At 41.3% G+C, this 20814-nt stretch overlaps 1 protein-coding gene across 4 annotated transcripts in view; it reads right to left on the bottom strand.

The window, feature by feature from the left end:
- The window catches only part of HYCC1 (hyccin PI4KA lipid kinase complex subunit 1), a 100188-nt gene that overhangs the window by 42008 nt on the left and 37366 nt on the right, over positions 1-20814 (bottom strand). For all 4 annotated transcript variants that reach the window (XM_069958793.1, XM_069958794.1, XM_069958796.1 and 1 more), the window contains exons 2-4: positions 15724-15806; positions 12874-12975; positions 7748-7927 (exon numbers count right to left, since the gene is read on the bottom strand). In XM_069958793.1, coding sequence (XP_069814894.1) covers positions 7748-7927; positions 12874-12975; positions 15724-15774 — 333 coding nt within the window. In that variant the 5' untranslated portion in view covers positions 15775-15806. The remainder of the gene's footprint in view (positions 1-7747; positions 7928-12873; positions 12976-15723; positions 15807-20814) is intronic.

The following is a 20814-nucleotide window of genomic DNA, read 5'->3' as shown; positions in this document are numbered from 1 at the left end:
TGAATTCTATCTTGTAGCCAACCTGAACAATGCTCAGGGCCCAGGGGTTTGAGGTGATGTTCTGCCAGTCCTGGGCAAACTGGAGGAGCCTTCCCCCGACCAGGGATCCGTCATTGTTTTGTGGAGGTGGACTGATTTGTGTTGGGGTTGAGAAGGAATCCTCTCCCTCTACCTCCCCCTTTGGGGTAACTCCACCTTCCCGTTTTTCCCTTCCCCCTATAGTCTTTAGGGGAAAAACGGGTTTTCCGAAAGGGTTGTTTCTTCCCTTTGGACTCGTCTGGTAAATCCTTCTTTTTATCTGCTGCCTTATCCAGGATTTTGTCTAATTCTGCACCAAATACATACTCTCCCTTAAAGGGAATAGAGCATAGCTTGTTTTTGGACCATGTGTCACCAGACCATGATCTTAACCAGAGGGTCCTACGGACTGAATTTGATAAGGTAGCTATCTTCGCACCAGACCGAATAGACTCGGCCGAGGCGTCGGCCAAAAACCCGGTGGCCATTTTTAATAAAGGCAGAGTGCCCACAATTTTTTCTCTAGGGGTTTTGTTGGATAATAGGACCTCAAGCTGGTTTAACCAGACTGACATGGCCCTAGCTATTGATGTGGCTGCAATATTTGTTTTAGTTATATAGGAGGTGGCTTCCCAGATTTTTTTAAGTAAGGAGTCACCCTTCCTATCCATTGGGTCTCTCAACTGACTGGAGTCCTCAAAGGGGATAGAGGTCCTTTTGGCTACTTTAGCTACTTGGACGTCTATCTTAGGGATCTCATCCCAGATATTTGTTTCTGTTTTATCAAACATAAGGCGATTCTTAATCTCTTTAGAGACAGAAAACCTTTTCTCAGTTTGTTCCCATTCCTCCAACACCAAATCCTTCAGGTTTGCATTAATGGGAAAAACCGTCTGTTTTTTCGCCTTCAGGCCCCCAAACATTTCATCCACTACTGAACTTTCCTGAGTAGTCTCTTCCAAGTTCATGGTCTCTCTAACCGCTTTAATTAGGGTTTCCATGTCAGAGGAGTCAAAGAAGTATTTTTTAACGGCCACAGGAGTATGAAAAATGTTCTCAACCTCCTCTTCATCATTATCAGGCCTCTCTCCCTCCTCCAGCTCTATATCAGAGGTCACATGTACAGCGTCATCAGAGCTGGACGAGGAAGTAGAGATCTGTCTAATCCTCTTCCTAGGAACAGGATCTCTTTTAGGTTTAGAGCCAGAACTAGAGGGATTAACCCCCCCCCATCTCCTCCTTTACAATAGATCTGATGTCCTCCATAAGGGACTGTTTCTCATCTCTTAATACATTAGAGATACAGGAAGGACACAGTTGTTTGTTATAAGATAGCTCTAATGCGATACTGCACATAACACATCTTTTTCTGGCTGACTCTCTCCTTGGGGTCTCCAGCTCTCCCTAAAAAAAACCAGAGGAGGAGACCTAATTACCCCCAGGCTAAGTCCACACAAGTCACATTTTGTGGGTAAGTACCCTACTCACTGCCGGTATCCCGGACTCCAGATTGCGGACTTGCTCCATAGCTGCAGGGGGAGAGACAGAGCAGACCTTGCAGCTGAACTTTTATGGAGTTCTCCTGCGCGTGCCACCGCGCCGAACGCCGATTCCGGAAGTGTCGCGGGGAAGCCGCGGCGTCACTTCCAGTGACGTCACCAAGATGGCCGCCCCCACCGGAACGCGCGCGATCTTGCGTGGAGACTCCTGCCTCTCCGGAGTAGCAGAGGCATGGATACTCGGGAGGCCTCTGCCAGAGGGGCACCGAGCACCGGATGGCAAGGGAGGAAGGAGGCCCCACAGACCCCGATCGACCCGCTCACCAGGAGGCTTAAAGGGACCCCGCCGCCGCAGACCGCCTTGGTAAGACTTCTGTAGAAACGAAGTTGCTGTCCTCTCTGTAGGGACAGGAAGCACTGGGGGTGTGCCTAGGGAGGGGCCTTTTAAACTTGTCTGTGTTCCTGTCCCTATAGAGACGACCGGAGCATCCTCCAATCCCCAATCATGGTGCTGTCATGAAGGAGCATGCTGTGGAAAGAACCATTACCAAACTGTAGTTTTGTTTTTATTTTAATAGCTGCGTCATGCCCCCCGCTAGTCATAACATTCTTGTTTTGAAGGGTTGTTCCTTTAAATGACTTTACATAGACAGGTAGTTACAATGTTATTGTAACGCTCTACTATAACCCCGTCCAAGGAACAGTCATAACTTCAGTCTGTGCAGAGATAATGGTGAAGTAGTAAAAGTTATATTGGCCCTAACATTATCCTGACCTCTCTGGCAAGTGTAAACTTGTTATGCTATGAAAAATTGTAACCCATCCTTAAAAAGGAAGGTTACACAACACATCTAAATAACACCAGTCGTAGATCAGATCTTGCGCACATGCATTTCAATGCTATTCAATAATTAATTCATACTGTATCGGTTACATCTGTAAGTACGTCTTGTGTTAAGGTTTACTGTGAAAAAAATTCCAGAGCTTGAAATTAAAAAAAAAAAAAAAAAAGAAGGTGTTGCTTTATCTTTGAGCTTTTTAATATATCACCGCATCCAAAACAATAAAACCCATTAACGTCAATGAGGTCCATCATGTTTGTCAAAATCAGGCATGATTAACATACAGTATTTCCGCTGTGCTGCTAAAAAAGAAAAAAAAAAAAAAAAAAAAAAAGAGTTTCTTTTGAGCCCTTAAAAAATGGCTGGTAATTCACATTCATTATGGCAGTAAAAGTACATAAAAGTTTTTGCAACTTCTTTGAAAGTTCTTGGGCCATTTGTGGCTGGTTTCCAATTGTATTATCTTTGTAAAAGCTTTTAAAAATAAAATAAAATAAAAATTATATATATATATATATATATTTATTTTATTTTTAAAAGCTATTACAAAGATAATACAATTGGAAACCAGCCACAAATGGCCCAAGAACTTGCAAAGAAGTTGCAAAAACTTTTATGTACTTTATACTTTTACTGCCATAATGAATTATATATATATATATATATATATATATATATATAATATTTATTTATTTTTGGCCATTTGCTTTGCTTTGCTTTTTTTAGTTGTTAAACTTGTTTTAAACATGAAAAACTGACTGACAAATAGCCTCAGTCTGAAACCAGACCTGACAAAGCTGTAATGGCTCTATTATAAATGAGGCCATGACTCTAAAGTGAACAGACCCTTACTATAATCTTCCTTCTAGTACAGGCTATATTTGTGATGACAATAACATGAAGCTGAAGACATCAAATATAGCTCTGCAGGGAACCCCAATGATTCACAGTCACACCATACTTATTAACCCACGAATCCTACACCTCCCCCACAAGTAACTCCTTCCAGTACATGATCCAACAATGGCAGCCATAATTACCTTCATTACTGGCTTCAATCTGCATCTTAACAAGGTTTTATTTAGCAGGTCAATTAGATCAGGTTTCTCCCTTGTTATTTTATAACCCAACAAAAAGAGTTTTGGATTTCTTTGATAAAATTTACAAAGTGAATAGGAGGCTGAATAAAAACAGACCCAATGGTCCGAGAGATTATATGTACCATCCATCCTTTCGCCAAAAAACACCTTTATTCTAGCACTGCGATCACATGGGCACAGCTGCGGTGACTTCCAGCCACTGGACTGTGACAATGGCTGAAACTTCTGGCCTGAGGCTGGTCTGGAGGGTAAATAGAGACCTGTCAAAACCCCCCAAGGTATCCTGTGATAGGACTTGTTATGGCACGTCTTACATCAGTGGTCATCAACCTGTTGCAAAACTATAACCTCCTCTTATACTTTGGAGTCTACCCTCCCCTCACCCCCCCCCCCCCCCCCCCCCCCAAGTGCTTAGTGGCCCTACTTCACCCTTCTCCGTACCTTTAAAAAAAAAAATATATATATACACACTCTATAGTCTGTAATATTCCCCACTAGAGGATTGTATCATAACTCGTATTACTATATAACTACTTGTATTATACTCACGATATGAGACAACAGTTTGCAGCCACTGGTACATTGCTAGCAGGTGCAGCTCTACTATGATACAATGTACGGGAAGATTAAGCTCAATTCACACGCTCAGCTGGGAGTCTATATGTCCACAGCTGCTAACAGAGAATGTCCTGTATATTAAGTCACAAATCATGATCCCCAGCTTGGAAGTGTGATTATTAGCAATTCTAATGTAAGCAGAGCACCCTCAGGGGACAAAGAAGTCAGACGTGCCGACAAGATTCCTAGGAAGGAGAGAGGCACGAAAGCGATGAAGAAGATCTAAGCCGCAATTCCTGACACTGAACTGATGACATGAAACCAAGGAGGGCAGGAAAAGTTATATTTCTTATTGCTCCAATGTATTAATGAGTCACGAGTAAGGAAGAATTCATGGTATTCTCTCCCAAGTATCTGTTAGTGTCATCTGTGGAGCAGTTCTGGGATTCACATACCATGATCAGTATATAGGTGTTCACATACCGGTTGTTACCATCTGTAAATGCTTATTAGATTTGCAGAATTTCTGTCGATTTTTCTACCTTAACATAATCAAGTTAATCTGGAAAAACATCAATCTAAAGTTTGGGTTGGGTAGTGGTCTCCAACCTCAGGTGCTTTAGCTCCCAGCTGGTCCTATGGTAAATGCTATATAACTGATCTAGAGTGACTCACAAGGAAGTAGATTTATATTGCGTTGATCCAGGGATTATTCTTATTGCCATTACCAGACGGGAAGGAATTTTTCTCCCTGTGATGGGGCAATGGTGATCTGCCTCATGGGGGGTTTTGTCTTCCCCTGGATCAACACAGTAGGGTTTCCTTAGGTTGAACCTAATGGACTCTTGTCTTCTTTCAACCTTATTAGCTATGTTACTATGAACACTGGGCAACATAAAATCCTGACAGGCTCCTTGTTACTCTAAAATACTGGAGCAAATCACAGTTTAAGGTTATGTTCACACTACGTAAAAGTACGGCCCTTGTTGCCATCGGGGGACACTGCCTCTACTTCAATGGGATCCTGGCCGGAGCGCATACACATCGTATTTGCTCTGGCCGGGATCCCGTGCGGCGCCGCAAAGAACTGACGTCAGTTTTCAACGAATTGCGGCCATAGGAAACCCTGTCAGTTCACACAGTAAAGCTTCACTGTGTGCTATGCGAAGCTCTCAAGCGTTGCGGCCGGAAAGATCATCCGGGCAGAGACTGGCTGTTCCGCGACCCAGCCGGGGTCACGGAACGGCTGGTTGTTCACGTCGTGTGAACATAGCCTAAAACCTGATCCATGGTAACCGGGAAAGTGCCTGGGAGGTGGTCTCCCTGCTCAACTCTGCCTGATTGACAAGTTTCTACCTAATAATAATAGGAGACCCATGAATCATGCAGAGTCAGATAGGAGAACCCAAGGAGACTGCCTCCTAGAAACCTCCCCTAACCCACCCCCTCAGATTGGGTTATAAACCATGTTTTCCCAGAGTAAAACTTGGCTTTTAATGACTGCCTGCCAGGATTTGATGTTGTCTATGGTTTACAGAACGTTTCTGTCTTCCATTTGGTAAGCTGTCAAAACAAGAAGGTGACGTAGAGCCCAATGTGTCCATCTAGAATACATACTCACCATCAGGGTATCCGGTGTCCAACATGTTCATCTATGAGCTGGTATAAGTGTACACATGAACACTACTAGTGAGAGTAAACCAAGAATGTCTTCCCTCCTTCTTGCTAAAATAAGTGATCTTAATGCCAGATCTCAATACCCTTGTGAACAGGAGAACTTTTTAACGTCTTCTTTGGCTTCATATTAAACCTTTAACCATGGTCAAAGTGGTTGTTGGTCATTGCTGGTACTTGGCGTCTTATGGTTTCTAATGCCTAGCCGCCCTTGACGGATCTGCTTTAAGACGAATAAAGTAATAAAAATAATTGAATAAACTTCCTGTTTCTATGTATGAGCTTTAACTGCAGTCTGCACACGGCTCTGCTTCACGTTACTCCTGATAAGAGAAGGGAAACGTCTCATGGCTTATCGGTGCAACAGCTGCCGGTGTAGACAATAGCGTAAATTAAGTCCGTAGGCACCTTCTCTAAACGAGTCCTCATCCTATGTCCAGCATGCTTTGCATCTCGAAGCTGCTCTCTGTGGTAGACATCACATCTCCAGTGAAACGTAGGGACATCACCCCTAGGCAGCAGAAATGGAATAAATGTCCTCCAAGGAAGGACATAAGTATTGTCACATTTACTTACATAAAAGACATATCAAGGAAAGCAGTTTATTCCCAGCCCTTCTGTTGCTCTCATTTTAATAAAGCTTATTTAACTCTTCACAGATCCATGGGCTCCACCATTTAGTGAAGAGAACTTATCATTAGTAGTTCTTCCTTTTTTTAGCCTACTTTACAACTGTGCCTTAAAATAGTAAAGTGTTATAAATGTTCTCATTGTTCCCCTGCAGTGACAATGCACTCCGCATGAAAATGTTAACAGAGCTCGTCTTAATGACCTTGGGAAGCAACACGCTTATTCTTCATATCCAGTTTCTAGATTTCAAAGCAGTTTCCTCTATAAAATCCCCTATGAGAGCATTGGGATTCTTTAACAATGAACCAGGCAAAAACCCGCTCAAAAGACAAGTGGGTTCAATCTCCAGAGACAGGTCTTCTTTACCATGAGAACTGTGAAGCTCTGGAGCAGTCACCTTAGGAGCCACAAAGCAAGAAAGCAGGAGGGCTTCACAACATACTAAGGGCTGTATTACATTGCTCGACCCACACTGTAAGTGAGCATCGATCTGCTAGATCGGCGCTCACTTACAGAGCCTATACACAGCTTGATAATCAGGCGGCGGGCAGACATCATTACCCTTGTCCACGCAGCCCTTGTTTAAACATGTCAAAAGCTAACGATAAGCTGATGATCGTTTCTTCTGCCGATTGGTATTATGTGGAACAATATCTGCCCGATTTGACAGATTATAGCTCTATGTAATAGAGCCCTTAGACAACATTAATGCATATGTAAAAAAGTAGAATACTATGTAACCGGACCAGACAGTAGCTACAAAGACTCTGTCTCAGAAGGACCCTGCGCATTTATCCATTTCACAGACCATGGATTTTGGTATACAACTTGTAATATGCAATTTTCCTTGTGGTGGCACTGTAGGGGAAATGTTTACTTGCTACCAGGTTATCCTTGCAAACTACAGCTAACACTGGTGTTTTTGAAGGCAGGACGTCCTAAGTTCAACTTATGTCAGAGGGCCTCTTCTGAAGCGGACTACTTTTAGTTAAACTTGTAGCACTCTTCAAGGTATAATTTTTTACAAATACATCCTTTTATTCTCTTGATATGCCCGCTCTTATCCTCTTCTTGTTGACAGCTCGTTGTCGAGGCTACCATCCACCACTTTAAAAAAAAGTGGCCAGGCTGGTATATTTGCCAGTGGGACTTGCGACCGCAGCAGGTGTAAATTTTTGCATGGTTTACGGCTGTTTGCAGGCATAAACCATGACAAATTGGGGTGAGAGGAGGCTATGCAACCCCTTTCCGCCATACAACCCCCTTCCACTGCGTGAAACTTTACCCATTAGGATTTTTTTAAATAATTTTTAAAACTGTGTATGCAAGAGGTGATGAACAATGGCAACATGTCTAAATTACAGCTCCGTTTCTGCTCAAAATGTTCCCATAATATAAGAAAATTACTACATTAAAAGATACTAACCAAATTGTAGATACTTAGGAGAAGAGCCTCGATGCATCCGCTGCTTTGTAGGTCCCGGCTGGTGGACACGGACAAGTAACACCATATTAGCTCTGGGAGGAACTGAAGCGTAAATGTCCTTAGATTCTTCTCTTTGCTTCGATAGAATTCAAAAAGTTGGTGGCAGACAGGTTCTAGTAACTGCAAAGAGAAAAAAAGAAATCACATATGTAGATCAGATAAAGCACAGCATAAACTTAAACCTGTAACAAAGTAATACGAAAGGAATACTACAGGTATGACCGGGCAGATGAAAGGGAATCCTAATGTCAAAATCCATAAGGATTACCAAAGGGGATCAAACAAAGCTTATTAAACAATTATTGGGAAAGGCAAGAAACGCTTTTAAGTGTCAGGATTATAAATTGCCTTTTTAAATAGTAAAATTTGAGGTCTTTTGGGAAGAAAATCCATCTCTAAATTCTGGTGGAAACTCTCAGATTTTAAAGTGTCACTGTCATTACAGAAAGCTTTTGACATATCAGAGAAATAGAGAAAAAGTTTGATCGATCCCGGCCTGAGTGTTCAGACCCGTAGCGAATGGGAAAACCTGTGTGGAGAAGATGCACTACAGAGCTAGAAAAAAAAAAATAGTCGGACTCCATAGAGCTCCATTATAAGTCTGACTCTTTTTTTTCTTACTCAGATCGGGGAAAGGACACGCTGCAGCTGCGGTCCTCTCCCCGCTCATTCTCCTGATTAGTACAGGTCTGAACACTCAAACGCACACCGATCAAAACTTTTGACATGTCTAGGTTTTATGTCTCTGACAGGTCAAAAGATTTTTGTAACATTTTAAACAACTTTCTTTTAAATATTGACAAAATCTGGTGCATATTTTTGGTGCGAAGTCCCAATGACTTCAACAGAGGAAAAAAAAAACAAAACATTAAACACCTGTAGTTCAGAAAGTGAACTAAAACATGTTTCGCAAAACTCAAAAGAAGAAAAAAGTATTACATAGCACTTATTGTTTATTTATTTATTTATTTATTTTTAAATAAAACATATAGAAAAGGGCATAAAAAGGGTTATCCAGGACTTTAAAAAACACAGCTACTAGAAAGGCTTAAAGGGGTAGTGCGGCGCTAAACAATTATTCACAAAGTTATACAACTTTGTAATGTATGTTACGTATGTGAATGGCTCCTTTCCCCGTGTTTCCCCCCCACCCACGCTAGACCCGGAAGTGTGATGCACTATACTCACCTGATTCGTGTCGACCCCCGTCCGCCATCTTGGGACAATGATGTCATCTTCGGGCGGGCAGGCGGCCGAACTGCTCCATCCATCCCACGTGCTGGCCCCCCTCTGTCGCGTCATAACTGTGCTCAGCCGCGATTGGCTTAGCACAGTTATGCTAAGCCAATCGCGGCTGAGCAGCTGATGACGCAGCAGAGGGGGGCCGGCACGAGGGACGGATGGAGCGGTTCGGCCGCCTGCCCGCCCAAAGATGACATCATAGTCCCAAGATGGCGGACGGCGGTCGACACGAATAAGGTGAGGACAAGTGTGATGCTGTTTCTGGAAGAAAGAGGCCAATGTATTTCTAAGCTTAGATAACCCCGTAAAAGAAACACGTTCAGTGGTGGCTCCTCACGGTTCAGAACTCTGATGAACAATGTAAGTCACTGAAGCAAAGCTTTTTTGTGATTTATGCAGCGATAAGTAGTGTATAGGAGAGATTTTAGGCCCCATTCAATGTGTTCTTCATAGAACGCTGTTAACACAATTTACAGAATTATTTTTTACCATTCAGTAAGACAATGTGCTAAAATCCAATATATTACTGGGAAAGCAGGCTTTTCAATATAAACACTTCTCAATAAGAGCTGGCCGGGTGGGTTGCTAAGCTGCGGCAGACATTTAAAGTACCTCTACCACCTACACTTCTTTCAAGAAAATAAACATTTGATGAATCACCATGGCTTGTCTTTATTTCTCGGCCTCAATCACAGCATCAAACCTCATAGAAAATTGTTATCATTAGGTTACACAGAACTCTCATCACCATCTTAGGGTCCACAAGACACCATTTTTAGGTCCTGTAGGGGAGAAGACTATGACGTAGTCTGCACGCTTCACATGTGAAAAGCGGCAATAGAATGAAAAAGTAAATTAACCGGCTAAATGCATAAAGAACGCTCGACTGACCCGATAATTTACATCGGTGGTGTGAAGGTTTAAGAATATTTGGCTTTTGTATAGAATATCGCTTTATTTTGATTTATAGATAGGGCGACTAATCACAGATTAGTGATTTTACTTGATTCAAGTATATTTTACATCTATTAAGACAACGGACGCCTGTCAGTTTAAACAATTCAAAGGGATACTCTGGTGAAAATCTTTTTTCCAGTAATTAAAACACATTACAAAGTTATTAGGGATGGTACGAACAGAGTTCGGTTTCGTACGAACCCGAACCCTCGGTAATGATTCCCTCTGTCTGCCCGCTCCGTGCAGCGGGCGGATCCAGCGGGAGAACCGCCTGGAAAAATGGGATACAGCCATAGCCATCGGCTGAATCCCATTTTTCCAGGCATTCCTCCCGCTGTATCCGCCCACTGCACGGAGCGGGCAGACAGCGGGAATCCGATGCCAAGCGTTCGGGTTCATCCGAACCTCGGCGGGTTCGGACCATCCCTAAAAGTTATATAACTTTGTAATATGCTTCAATCACCTATCTTCCCCCTTCCCTATCTTTACCCCCTCAACAGTGGCGTAGCTACCATAGAGGCAGGGTAGGCAGTTGCTATGGGGCCCGTGAAGGAGGGGGGCCCGGGGGAGAAGGTAAGAGCATGTGTCCTTCTGCTTAACCCCTTATGTACTGCAGTGTGTAAGTGACCCAATGTTTACTTACATGCTGCAACACAAAAAAGGGTTAACAAGCAGAAGGCAGAGATCTCTGCTTCACTGCAATGATAACCTCTGACTTCCGCTCTCCAGCTGGCAATTAAGAAGGAAAGGAAAATGTGCAGAGGTCAGGGGTACGCCCCTGCCCCTCAACCCCCCCCCCCCCCCAGGAAGTGAAGTAAACTCATTCTTACCCAATGACTGTGGACCCCAGGCTGCTCTGTGGAAGCCATTTTGTGACAATGACAATATCAAGAGGGAAACTGGTCTAAGCCCTGTTAGGCCAGCCTCCCTTTGTCAGATGACTGATTGGCTGAGCAAGATGTAAGCCATGTAACAGTTTTACAGAGTCAGACATCACAGGAGACAAAGTGCATCATGAGAAAGCCCAAACCAGGAAGTAAAGAAAAAATTAAGACACCAACTGGAGCTGCAGTTCAGGGTTTTTTTTTTTCATCAGTGCCGGAGTTGTCCTTTAAACAATGGATGCCTGTCAGTTAAAAAAGCAAAACAAAAAAACTGACTTGACTTGCGAGCTATAATTATGTCTCTACTATTTGCCAAGTTGACAAAATTATTGAAAGTGAATTGAAAATTCCAAAGAACCTTTTTTGTTTGAATAACCTGCAAAAAAGCTAGAAAAAAGTACCTTCAGCTAGGACCACCAGCAGTCAGCAGTAATGGAAAGGGGAACTAAAGCATGACACTATTTCCATCACTTTAGAGATTAACGAACTTGCCGAAAGTTCCTCTCCAGACAGAAGTATTTAAATGGCGATCGTTAAAATTCACACGAACCCAAACTTTCAGCAGATTCTCTAATCAATATCATTGAGCGGTCCATAACATGCTCAAAGGTGATAGATAAACACTCCCCATAGCATATAGTTGAGGTTCCACAATTAGGACTCTGGAATATTTCTAAACCAGACAACCCCTTTAACTGGCGTCTACATTTTAGCCAAGAATTTTTTTTTACCACTAATAACTCCTATAAAGCTCCATAACAGCTGTCAGCTTTAGAATTATGAAGTGTTACAAGGCTATCCCAACATAAGTGCACTGTGCGTATATGGCGATAACTTGCTATAGAATGTGACAGCTCATTACATGCTAAGGACTGCTCTCCATTAGAATCCTTTATTTTCCTAATGACTATTAGATGGATCATAACACTTGTACAGCAATGACCGGAAAAATCAAGAAACACATTTTCCCATTTGATCTTTGTAATGGTTCATTAGCTTATGTTTATGCAATTCTTTATTCTGCTAAAACATGATTAGAGGTTACTATAAAATATCGAATATGTACAGTATATTTGTAACTACATGTGTCCAACTAAGCAGTGTAACTAAATAAATTTATTTCGCAAAATTGCCTTTCCCTTCCATTGCAGACAGCTCATTGTCTAGGTTACCAACCACAAGTCTGCTCTAAAAGCAGTGCTCTGGCTGGTGTAAATAACCATAATGTAGGTGTATGGAGATATTGTGTATGTATACCATAATTATTTTATATATATATATATATATATATATATATATATATATATATATATATATATATATATATATATATACACATATACACACACACACACACACACACATACTGTATATATTATATAATATACAGCTCAGTGTGAACGGGCCCTAAGAGTAGGCAAGTTAGCTAAATGAATGTATTTTTAGCTACAGGTGAGATGAGGACACCCCTTTAACTTCATCATAGTCAGCCACATTCATGTTTACATGGGAAGATGGCAGACAGCTACAGAGGATTTTAAAGGGGTAGTTCACAAACAATTTTTAAGTCAACTGGTGCCAGAGATTTGTAATTTACTTCTATTCTTGTCAGTCTGACACAGTGCTCTCTGCTGCCATCTCTAACCATGACAGGAACTGTCCAGAGCAGCAGCAAATCCCCATAGAAAACCTCTCCTGCTCTGAACAGTTCCTGTCACAGACAGAGGTGGCAGCAGAGAGCACTATGTCAGACTGTAGAGAATACACCACTTCCTGCAGGACATACAGCAGCTTATCTGAGCTTTTTAAATAGAAGTAAATTACACATTTGTATAACTTCCCCCAAGGGTTTCCCTGTAATATATCTTAGACAATTATAATAATAATTACTTCATATCTGTATTCATTTACTATAAGTGCTAGAATTTTAACATTCATTTTCATCCACTGCAATATGTCTACTGTATTTTCCATGCCACTTACCTCACTCTGAGGCTCCTGAATGACTTCATAAAGTGCAGAAACCAAAGTGGTCTTCTCCTTCAGGCTTACAGCATAGCTTGTAATAGATGCTTCAGGCAGAATCTAAAGACAATGCATCTTCTGTGAGTCAACATACTCTTGCTATTCGCTCATGTACAAAAAGGTTTTATATGCTCGAGATCCCCACAGGTGAAACAGAAAAGTGCTTTTTATCCTCCTTAAGCAAATTGCCAGGCAATTTGAATGTGGCTTTGCATGTACCTAAATGCATCAGAAAACGTCAGGATAATCACTTTATTTTAGCAACCATAGATACCGCCATTAAAACGTTACTAACAGATACCAACGCTGGTTTTTACTGCATTACATTACATGCAGGTAATTTTCTATCAAGTTATATAATCTACACCCCAGACCCCACATCCTTCCTTTCTTCCTCTAGACGTACAAGGAGAACTACACACTGGAAGTAGCCTACTGCACAAGAAAGACTTCCACTACTGGAAAGGGCTTGGACCTTCTCAAAAAAGCCTGGTGCCAACAGTAAGCCCATTGTAACACTGCCAAATGCTGGTCTTTTCCTTACAGAAATATAACCCATAAAATAAACATAGTTAAAGGAATTGATGTTTGTAATATTGGTGGATATTGAGGTGAAGGACCAAGTATATGAAGTAAGAAAATAAAAATATTGCCTTTGAACCTTTTTTCTTTTATTGTAAAATGATAGAATGAAAACCATGAATCAAACAGACTGTGTACTTGAGATAATGCGAATACTTTCAGAAGACTAAATAAGAATTTTTTTTTTGTATATATATATATATATATATATATATATATATATATATATATATATATATATATATATATACATACACACACACACATATTTCACATATGTCTATCTATCTATCTATCTATCTATCTCAGACTTACTAAACCTATTCCTAGACAGTCTAAGACTGTCCCCATTATTAAATTAATAAGCACTTGAAAATTAGATTACGCTAAAATTTTTGCATGGTTTTTGGTGCACAGTGTTGAATTTTAAAAGGTGTACTCTGGTATCAGAAAATTGTATGTAGCTATAACTTCCAAGATATATTACTTACTAGTAAAGTGTTATAACAAAATGTACTGGATTCAGTATGATTCACTCCAGACAGGAAGTTAAAAGTAGAACAACTACGGTGTTGTCTCCAGCTCCTCCTTCTACTGAGACAACACATTATAAGGCTGGATCTTGTCTCTGAGTGCTCTGTCTGTTCCCCCAAGTAATGTCACTATCTTTGGCCAGACTCTACAGAATACATCATCATCTTTCTCTTCTATTTAGCTTCATTGGGGCTTTTGAGGAAAATGAAAAGTGTTCACAGCAGTAAATGATGCCCCCAAAAAAGCTGACAGGGAATAACAGCAGCAGATGGTGCAATCTTACTGCAATAGTCTGCTGTGAAATGAGATAGTCTGCATGGAACTGGCAGTAGTGCCTTGGGAGGCATTCCTGTCTGGGAATTGTAGTATTGATCAAAATGAAGTACCAAACAAATGGGTTTTGGTGGTTTCAGAACTGGGCAGATAGATAACAATACTATATGCTTCTGCAGCATCTTTATTTTTATTTATTTTTTACCTGATGTCAGAGTGCCCTTTAGGCAATGCCCCTTTTATTTAACCAGTGTCCCTTTTATCAAGGCCACCCCCTTTTATCAAGAAGTATGTAAAACTCACGAATAGTTGTAGGACAAGTCATGTATGCTGAATTCTGGCACTATTTCAATGGTAAATCTGCCAGGATCCAGAAAATCCATCCAGTGGTCTAGTGTAAAACTTTAATTAAAACATCATTATGACAGCTAAGAGTATCAAGTAACAATGTGGGGAAACCTAAAAGGCAACACGTTTCCGGTGCTATCCAGAACACTTTGTCAGAACCCCTCGACAAAATGTGCAGCTAGCACCAAAAATGTAATGAGTTTCCCTGCACTGGCATGAATTATTTTCTGCTCTTTATTATCAATGTGATGTTTTAAAGGAGAAGTCCGGTGAAATGTTATTAAAGTATTGTAATGCCCCCCAAAAGTTATACAATTCCCCAATATACACTTATTACGGGAAATGCTTATAAAGTGTTTTTCCCCTGCACTTACTACTGCATCAAGACTTCACTTCCTGGATGACATGGTGATGTCACTTCCTAAATAAAATTATGATGTCACGACCCGACTCCCAGAGCTGTGCAGGCTGTAGCTGCTGGAGAGGATGATGGCAGAAGGGATGCTCAGTGTCCCTCCAGTGCCCTGTGTCCCTCAGTGTCCCCCTGCCATCATCCTCTCCAGCAGCACAGCTCTGGGAGTCGGGTCGTGACATCACCATGTTATCCAGGAAGTGAAGCCTTGATGCAGTAGTAAGTGCAGGTAAAAAAAGCACTTTATATGCATTTCTCGTAATAAGTGTATATTGTGGATTTGTATAACTTTTGGGGGGCAATACAATACTTTATTTAAAAAAATTGCCGGACTTCTTTAATTAAAGGGAATTATTTCCCCATGACCTAAACCTTTCGTATGGTTTTTTTTGTATTCCCTAATGCTTTGCATTAGAAACAAATTGCTTTCTTTTGAAGTTTGGCCCCTTTTTTCTCGCTGTACTGTTGACAGCGGTTGCCTAGGTTCCCGGGGCTGGGATCCTCAGGAGGAGTGGTGAGAGAAGCAATATAAATTATATATTATATTATATATAATATATATATATATATATATATATATATATATATATATATATATATATATATTAGTCTATGATTCACAGTGACACATAGAGAATGATATTTTACATATTAAATACCTTAAACTCTGATAACCATTCCTCCACAACTCCTCTCTCTGTGGTCAGCATCTTCCTGCATCTAGCAGCTTACAGCTTGTTGCCTAATGAAGGATAATAGAAAGAAATTAAATAAGCAGCTGAGTAATGATCAAGGGAAAAAAACATGAGGAAATCTATTTAGCAAGTTTACTACTATGGATTATCCATATAAAAATCCAGATACAGGTCCTTCTCAAAAAATGTGCATATAGTGCTAAAGTTCATTATTTTCCATAATGTAGTAATGATAAAAATTAAACTTTCATATATTTTAGAATCATTGCACACCAACTGAAATATTTCAGGTCTTTTATTGTTTTAATCCTGATGATTTTGACATACAGCTCATGAAAACCCAAAAATCCCATCTCAAAAAATGAGCATATCATGAAAAGGTTCCCTAAACGAGCTATTAACATAATCATCTGAATCACCTAATTAACTCTAAACACCTGCAAAAGATACCTGAGGCTTTTAAAAACTACCAGCCTGGTTCATTACTCCAAACAGCCATCATGGGTAAGACTGCCAACCTGACTGCTTTCCAGAAGGCCATCATTGACACCCTCAAGCAAGAGGGTAAGACCCAGAAAGAAATTTCTGAACAAATAGGCTGTTCCCAGAGTGCTGTATCAAGGCACCTCAATGGGAAGTCTGTGGGAAGGAAAAAATGTGGCAGAAAACGCTGCACAACGAGAAGAGGTGACTGGACCCTGAGAAAGATTGTGGAGAAGGACCGATTCCAGACCTTGATGGACCTGCGGAAGCAGTGGACTGAGTCTGGAGTAGAAACATCCAGAGCCACTGTGCACAGGCGTGTGCAGGAAATGGGCTACAGGTGCCGCATTCCCCAGGTCAAGCCACTTTTGAACCAGAAACAGCGACAGAAGCACCTGACCTGGACTACAGAGAAGCAGCACTGGACTGTTGCTCAGCGGTCCCAAGTACTTTTTTCTGATGAAAGCAAATTTTGCATTTCATTCGGAAATCAAGGTGCCAGAGTCTGGAGGAAGACTGGGGAGAAGGAAATGCCAAAATGCCTGAAGTCCAGTCTCAAGTACCCACAGTCAGTGATGGTCTGGGGTGCCATGTCAGCTGCAGGTGTTGGTCCACTGTGTTTTATCAAGGGCAGGGTCAATGCAGCTAGCTATCAGGAGATTTTGGAGCACTTCATGCTTCCATTGGCTGAAAAACTTTATGGAGATGAAGATTTCATTTTTCAGCATGACCTGGCACCTGCTCACAGTGCCAAAACCACTGGTAAATGGTTTACTGACCATAGTGTTAGTGTGCTCAATTGGCCTGCCAACTCTCCTGACCTGGACCCCATAGAGAATCTGTGGGATATTGTGAAGAGAAAGTTGAGAGACGCAAGACCCAACACTCTGGATGAGCTTAAGGCCGCTATCAAAGCATCCTGGGCCTCCATAACACCTGAGCAGTGCCACAGGCTGATTGCCTCCATGCCACATTGCCGCATTGAAGCAGTCATTTCTGCAAAAGGATTCCCGACCAAGTATTGAGTGCATAACTGAACATAATTATTTGAAGGTTGACTTTTTTTTTATTAAAAACACTTTTCTTTTATTTGTCGGATGAAATATGCAAATTTTTTGAGATAGGATTTTAGAGTTTTCATGAGCTGTATGCCAAAATCATCAGTATTAAAACAATAAAAGACCTGAAATATTTCAGTTGGTGTGCAATGATTCTAAACTATATGTAAGTTTAATTTTTATCATTGCATTATGGAAAATAATGAACTTTAGCACTATATGCTAATTTTTTTGAGGAGGACCTGTATATCCAAATCTAGCACACGTTTAAAATTTCTCTTTTTTCTTTTGGTCTCAGTAAATACTTAGGCCGCATTCACACGTTCCATGTTCTGCACGGAACACGCATGTGGAATGCATGTCACGGACTTCACATGCACCGCGCTGTAATCAATCAGCTACGCGGCGCTGTCATTACAGCACGGCGCATATGCATACAGTACCCCCGCTCCCAGCATCTTATCACAGATGCTGCCTGGGTGGGGTTGGTTGGAGGGGGGGTTGGGTAGTCTGTTACATGCATTCCATGTCCGTGTTCCGTGCAGAACACGGAACGTGTGAATGCAGCCTTCATAAATACTAATGTCGTACTAGATCTATAGACATGACAAAGGTTTTTTGATCAGTTGGGGTCTGGTCCTGTCAAACTTTTTTAATGGAGAACTTTAAATTGGCACGGTGATGGAAAAAAAAAGAAAAACACTATTTTTAATATGTCACGGGGACCCCCACCGATAGGGACACAGTGAATATCTTGGAAAAAGTGCAGAACCTAAACAGTTTGACAGATTCTGCAGATATGAGTCAAGAGCAGAATAAGTTGTCATGGCGATCTGGTCCAAATGGAGAACAAAAGGAAAAAAGAAAGTCTACAGTCGGAAGACGCCCCCTCACTGGATAAAATCACTTGTACGTCTGTAAAGTCTGTATCCATCATGGATGAGAGTAATATCGCTCTGTTTATAGGGTGTTCAGTGCAGTAACATTATGCCCATAATATTCGGATACTATGTTATGCTATATGGTCATGGGTCTGGCTGTACTATTTGTTTCTTGTATACTGGTATTATTGGTAATGTTGGTCTTGATATTCTCTTTTTCATCAGTAACAGTATGGTGGCAGAGCTAGTTTGGCTTTGGAATATATGCCTATTTTATACTGGTATACAGGATTTGGTCAATAGCAGTATACTGGTAGCCATATACAGTATACAGTAGCCATATGACTTATTTACAAGTCTATGGTAATATCGTGTATGCAGCCGGCAAATAAATGCAGCAAAGGGCTGAACAAAACTAACACTGTAAAAGGCTCGGTAATGTCGATCCAGTGTCTGGCTATCGAAGGGGACGCTAAGAAATGGGAGCTGGTATCCGATAGGTTGCTTTGGGCACCTGCTCACTTATGATAGATCTTTCTTCAAAAGTAGTCAAATGCAGTATTGCTTGGGGAGGAAAAAAAAAATAAAATTCACCATTTCAAAAACACTGCATGAAGAAAAATGTGCAATACCAGCAGACCCTGAGGACATTCCCACACCTAGAATATTTCTGCACTGTTTTAAGATGTGTAAGGGAAATGTTAGGTGGTACTGCTATTCAGTGAAACTATAGCATGCCCTATTCTTCACAATTTTGCCTTTACATTTCTGTCCTTTCATACCGATGCACATCAAGAATTCCTGTGTACACAAGACCAAATGAAGCTTCAGGCTCCACAGAAACAATGAAGGAATGTCTTCAGATGGATAACTAACATCTGCAGCTTGGTATCTGGCAGCAGAGAAGCTTGGCATGATTTTCTGGATTTAGGGCATAGTATAACGGAAGACACAGAATATAATTAGGTAAAAAAAAAAAAAAAAATACGTGTATTGCATTGAAATAAGGAACCATTAATGTATTTAGGTTATTTTTCAGGAAAATATCTTAATGCATGTTTAAAGGGGTGTCCCTGCTTCAGATAAATAAAGCTTACAGAGGTTTTCACTAAAAATATACTCCTGGCTTTAAAAAGGTAAAAAAGAGGAAGTGTACAAAGCCAGCCATATTGCTTTTGAGTGGCCGAAAAAAATAAATAAAAAATTCACAAGCCTTTCAGCATGTTCTAAAATCCCTTTCACGACAGCGATTGTTTGCTGTTTGCTACACGTCCATGTAATAGGAGCAGTGGCAGCAGACCACTAGTCTTCTCTCCCCCCAGCCCCCCACCCCCCGCACAGCAGCCCACGATGTGTGTGTGTGTGTGTGTGTGTGTGTGTGTGTGTGTGTGTGTGTGTGTGTGTGTGTGTGTGTGTGTGTGTGTGTGTAATCCCACGGACAGGGAGTGGGGAAAGAGGAGGAAGCGAGTACTTCCTCATCAGTATTGGGCCGTGTAATAGGGCTCTTACTTTCACCTAAGAGACCTAGAATTGCTGAAAACAAAACAAAACAAAAAAAGGTACATCATCTAGACAACTTTCTGTAAACTAAACTGCATGGACTACGGACTTATACACTGGAGTAAACCATCAGAGAGATTTGTGATTCACCTTAGGGATTTAGCTTACAAAGTATTGCCTACATTTAAACAATTTATTGACTTCTCAGCAAACAGGGGTCTAGTGAAAATGGTCAGAAATTTAAAGTTGGTAATTGTAATTTATACACAAATAAAAGGGGAAACGGACAGCACAGATATTCATATATCCACAATACTAGTTTCCCATTCACACTCATACAAGCAGTGCATACTTGCCTTCCATGCTGCTCTGTGATCTGGCTTCTTACTAAAAAAAATCTTTATTCCTAGGTTGACAGCAGAAATGAGCGAACCGGGTTCGGGTTCAAGTCGATCCGAACCCGAACGTTCGGTATTTGATTAGCTGGGGCTGCTGAACTTGGATAAAGCTCTAAGGTTGTCTGGAAAACATGGATACAGCCAATGACTATATCCATGTTTTCCACATAGCCTTAGTGCTTTATCCAAGTTCAGCAGCCACCGCTAATCAAATGCCGAAAGTTCGGGTTCGGATCGACTCAAGCATGCTCGAGGTTCACTCATCTCTAGTTGACAGTTCACAGAGGTCAGCCCTTGTCTGCCCCACTCTCCGGTTTATACTGTACCATCAATCCACCACCCTCCTCTAGAATTGACAGTGAGAGGAGGCTGGTAGAGGCTGAATGGGGCAGGTACCCATAGTGTCACAGACATGCCTCTGTCAGCCCAGAGATGAAGATAGTTATTTTTTTAGGAACAGGTTGGATTGCAGAGCAGGGCAGGGCAGAAGGTAAGTATGCACTGTTCACGTGATCTGCAATGGGAAACTGTCAGCACGGATAATTAATGGTCAAGCAGGCCAAGGTCATGTGGACTAAAGGTAACCACGTGACTTTCTGTCAGAGAAAGTGGAATGCATCCAGAACTCCCTGCATCCAACTTCTTCAGCCACCGGTATTCAAATGCCGAATGATCGGACTCAAGCACATGCTCCAGTTGCACTCATCCCTAGAGGACACCATTAGGTAAAATGTA

The sequence above is a fragment of the Dendropsophus ebraccatus genome, chromosome 2 (assembly GCF_027789765.1).
Source record: "Dendropsophus ebraccatus isolate aDenEbr1 chromosome 2, aDenEbr1.pat, whole genome shotgun sequence".
Lineage (NCBI taxonomy): Eukaryota > Metazoa > Chordata > Amphibia > Anura > Hylidae > Dendropsophus > Dendropsophus ebraccatus.
The sequence above is the reverse complement of the archived record's forward strand: the minus strand, read 5'-3'. Positions and strand labels throughout refer to the sequence as shown.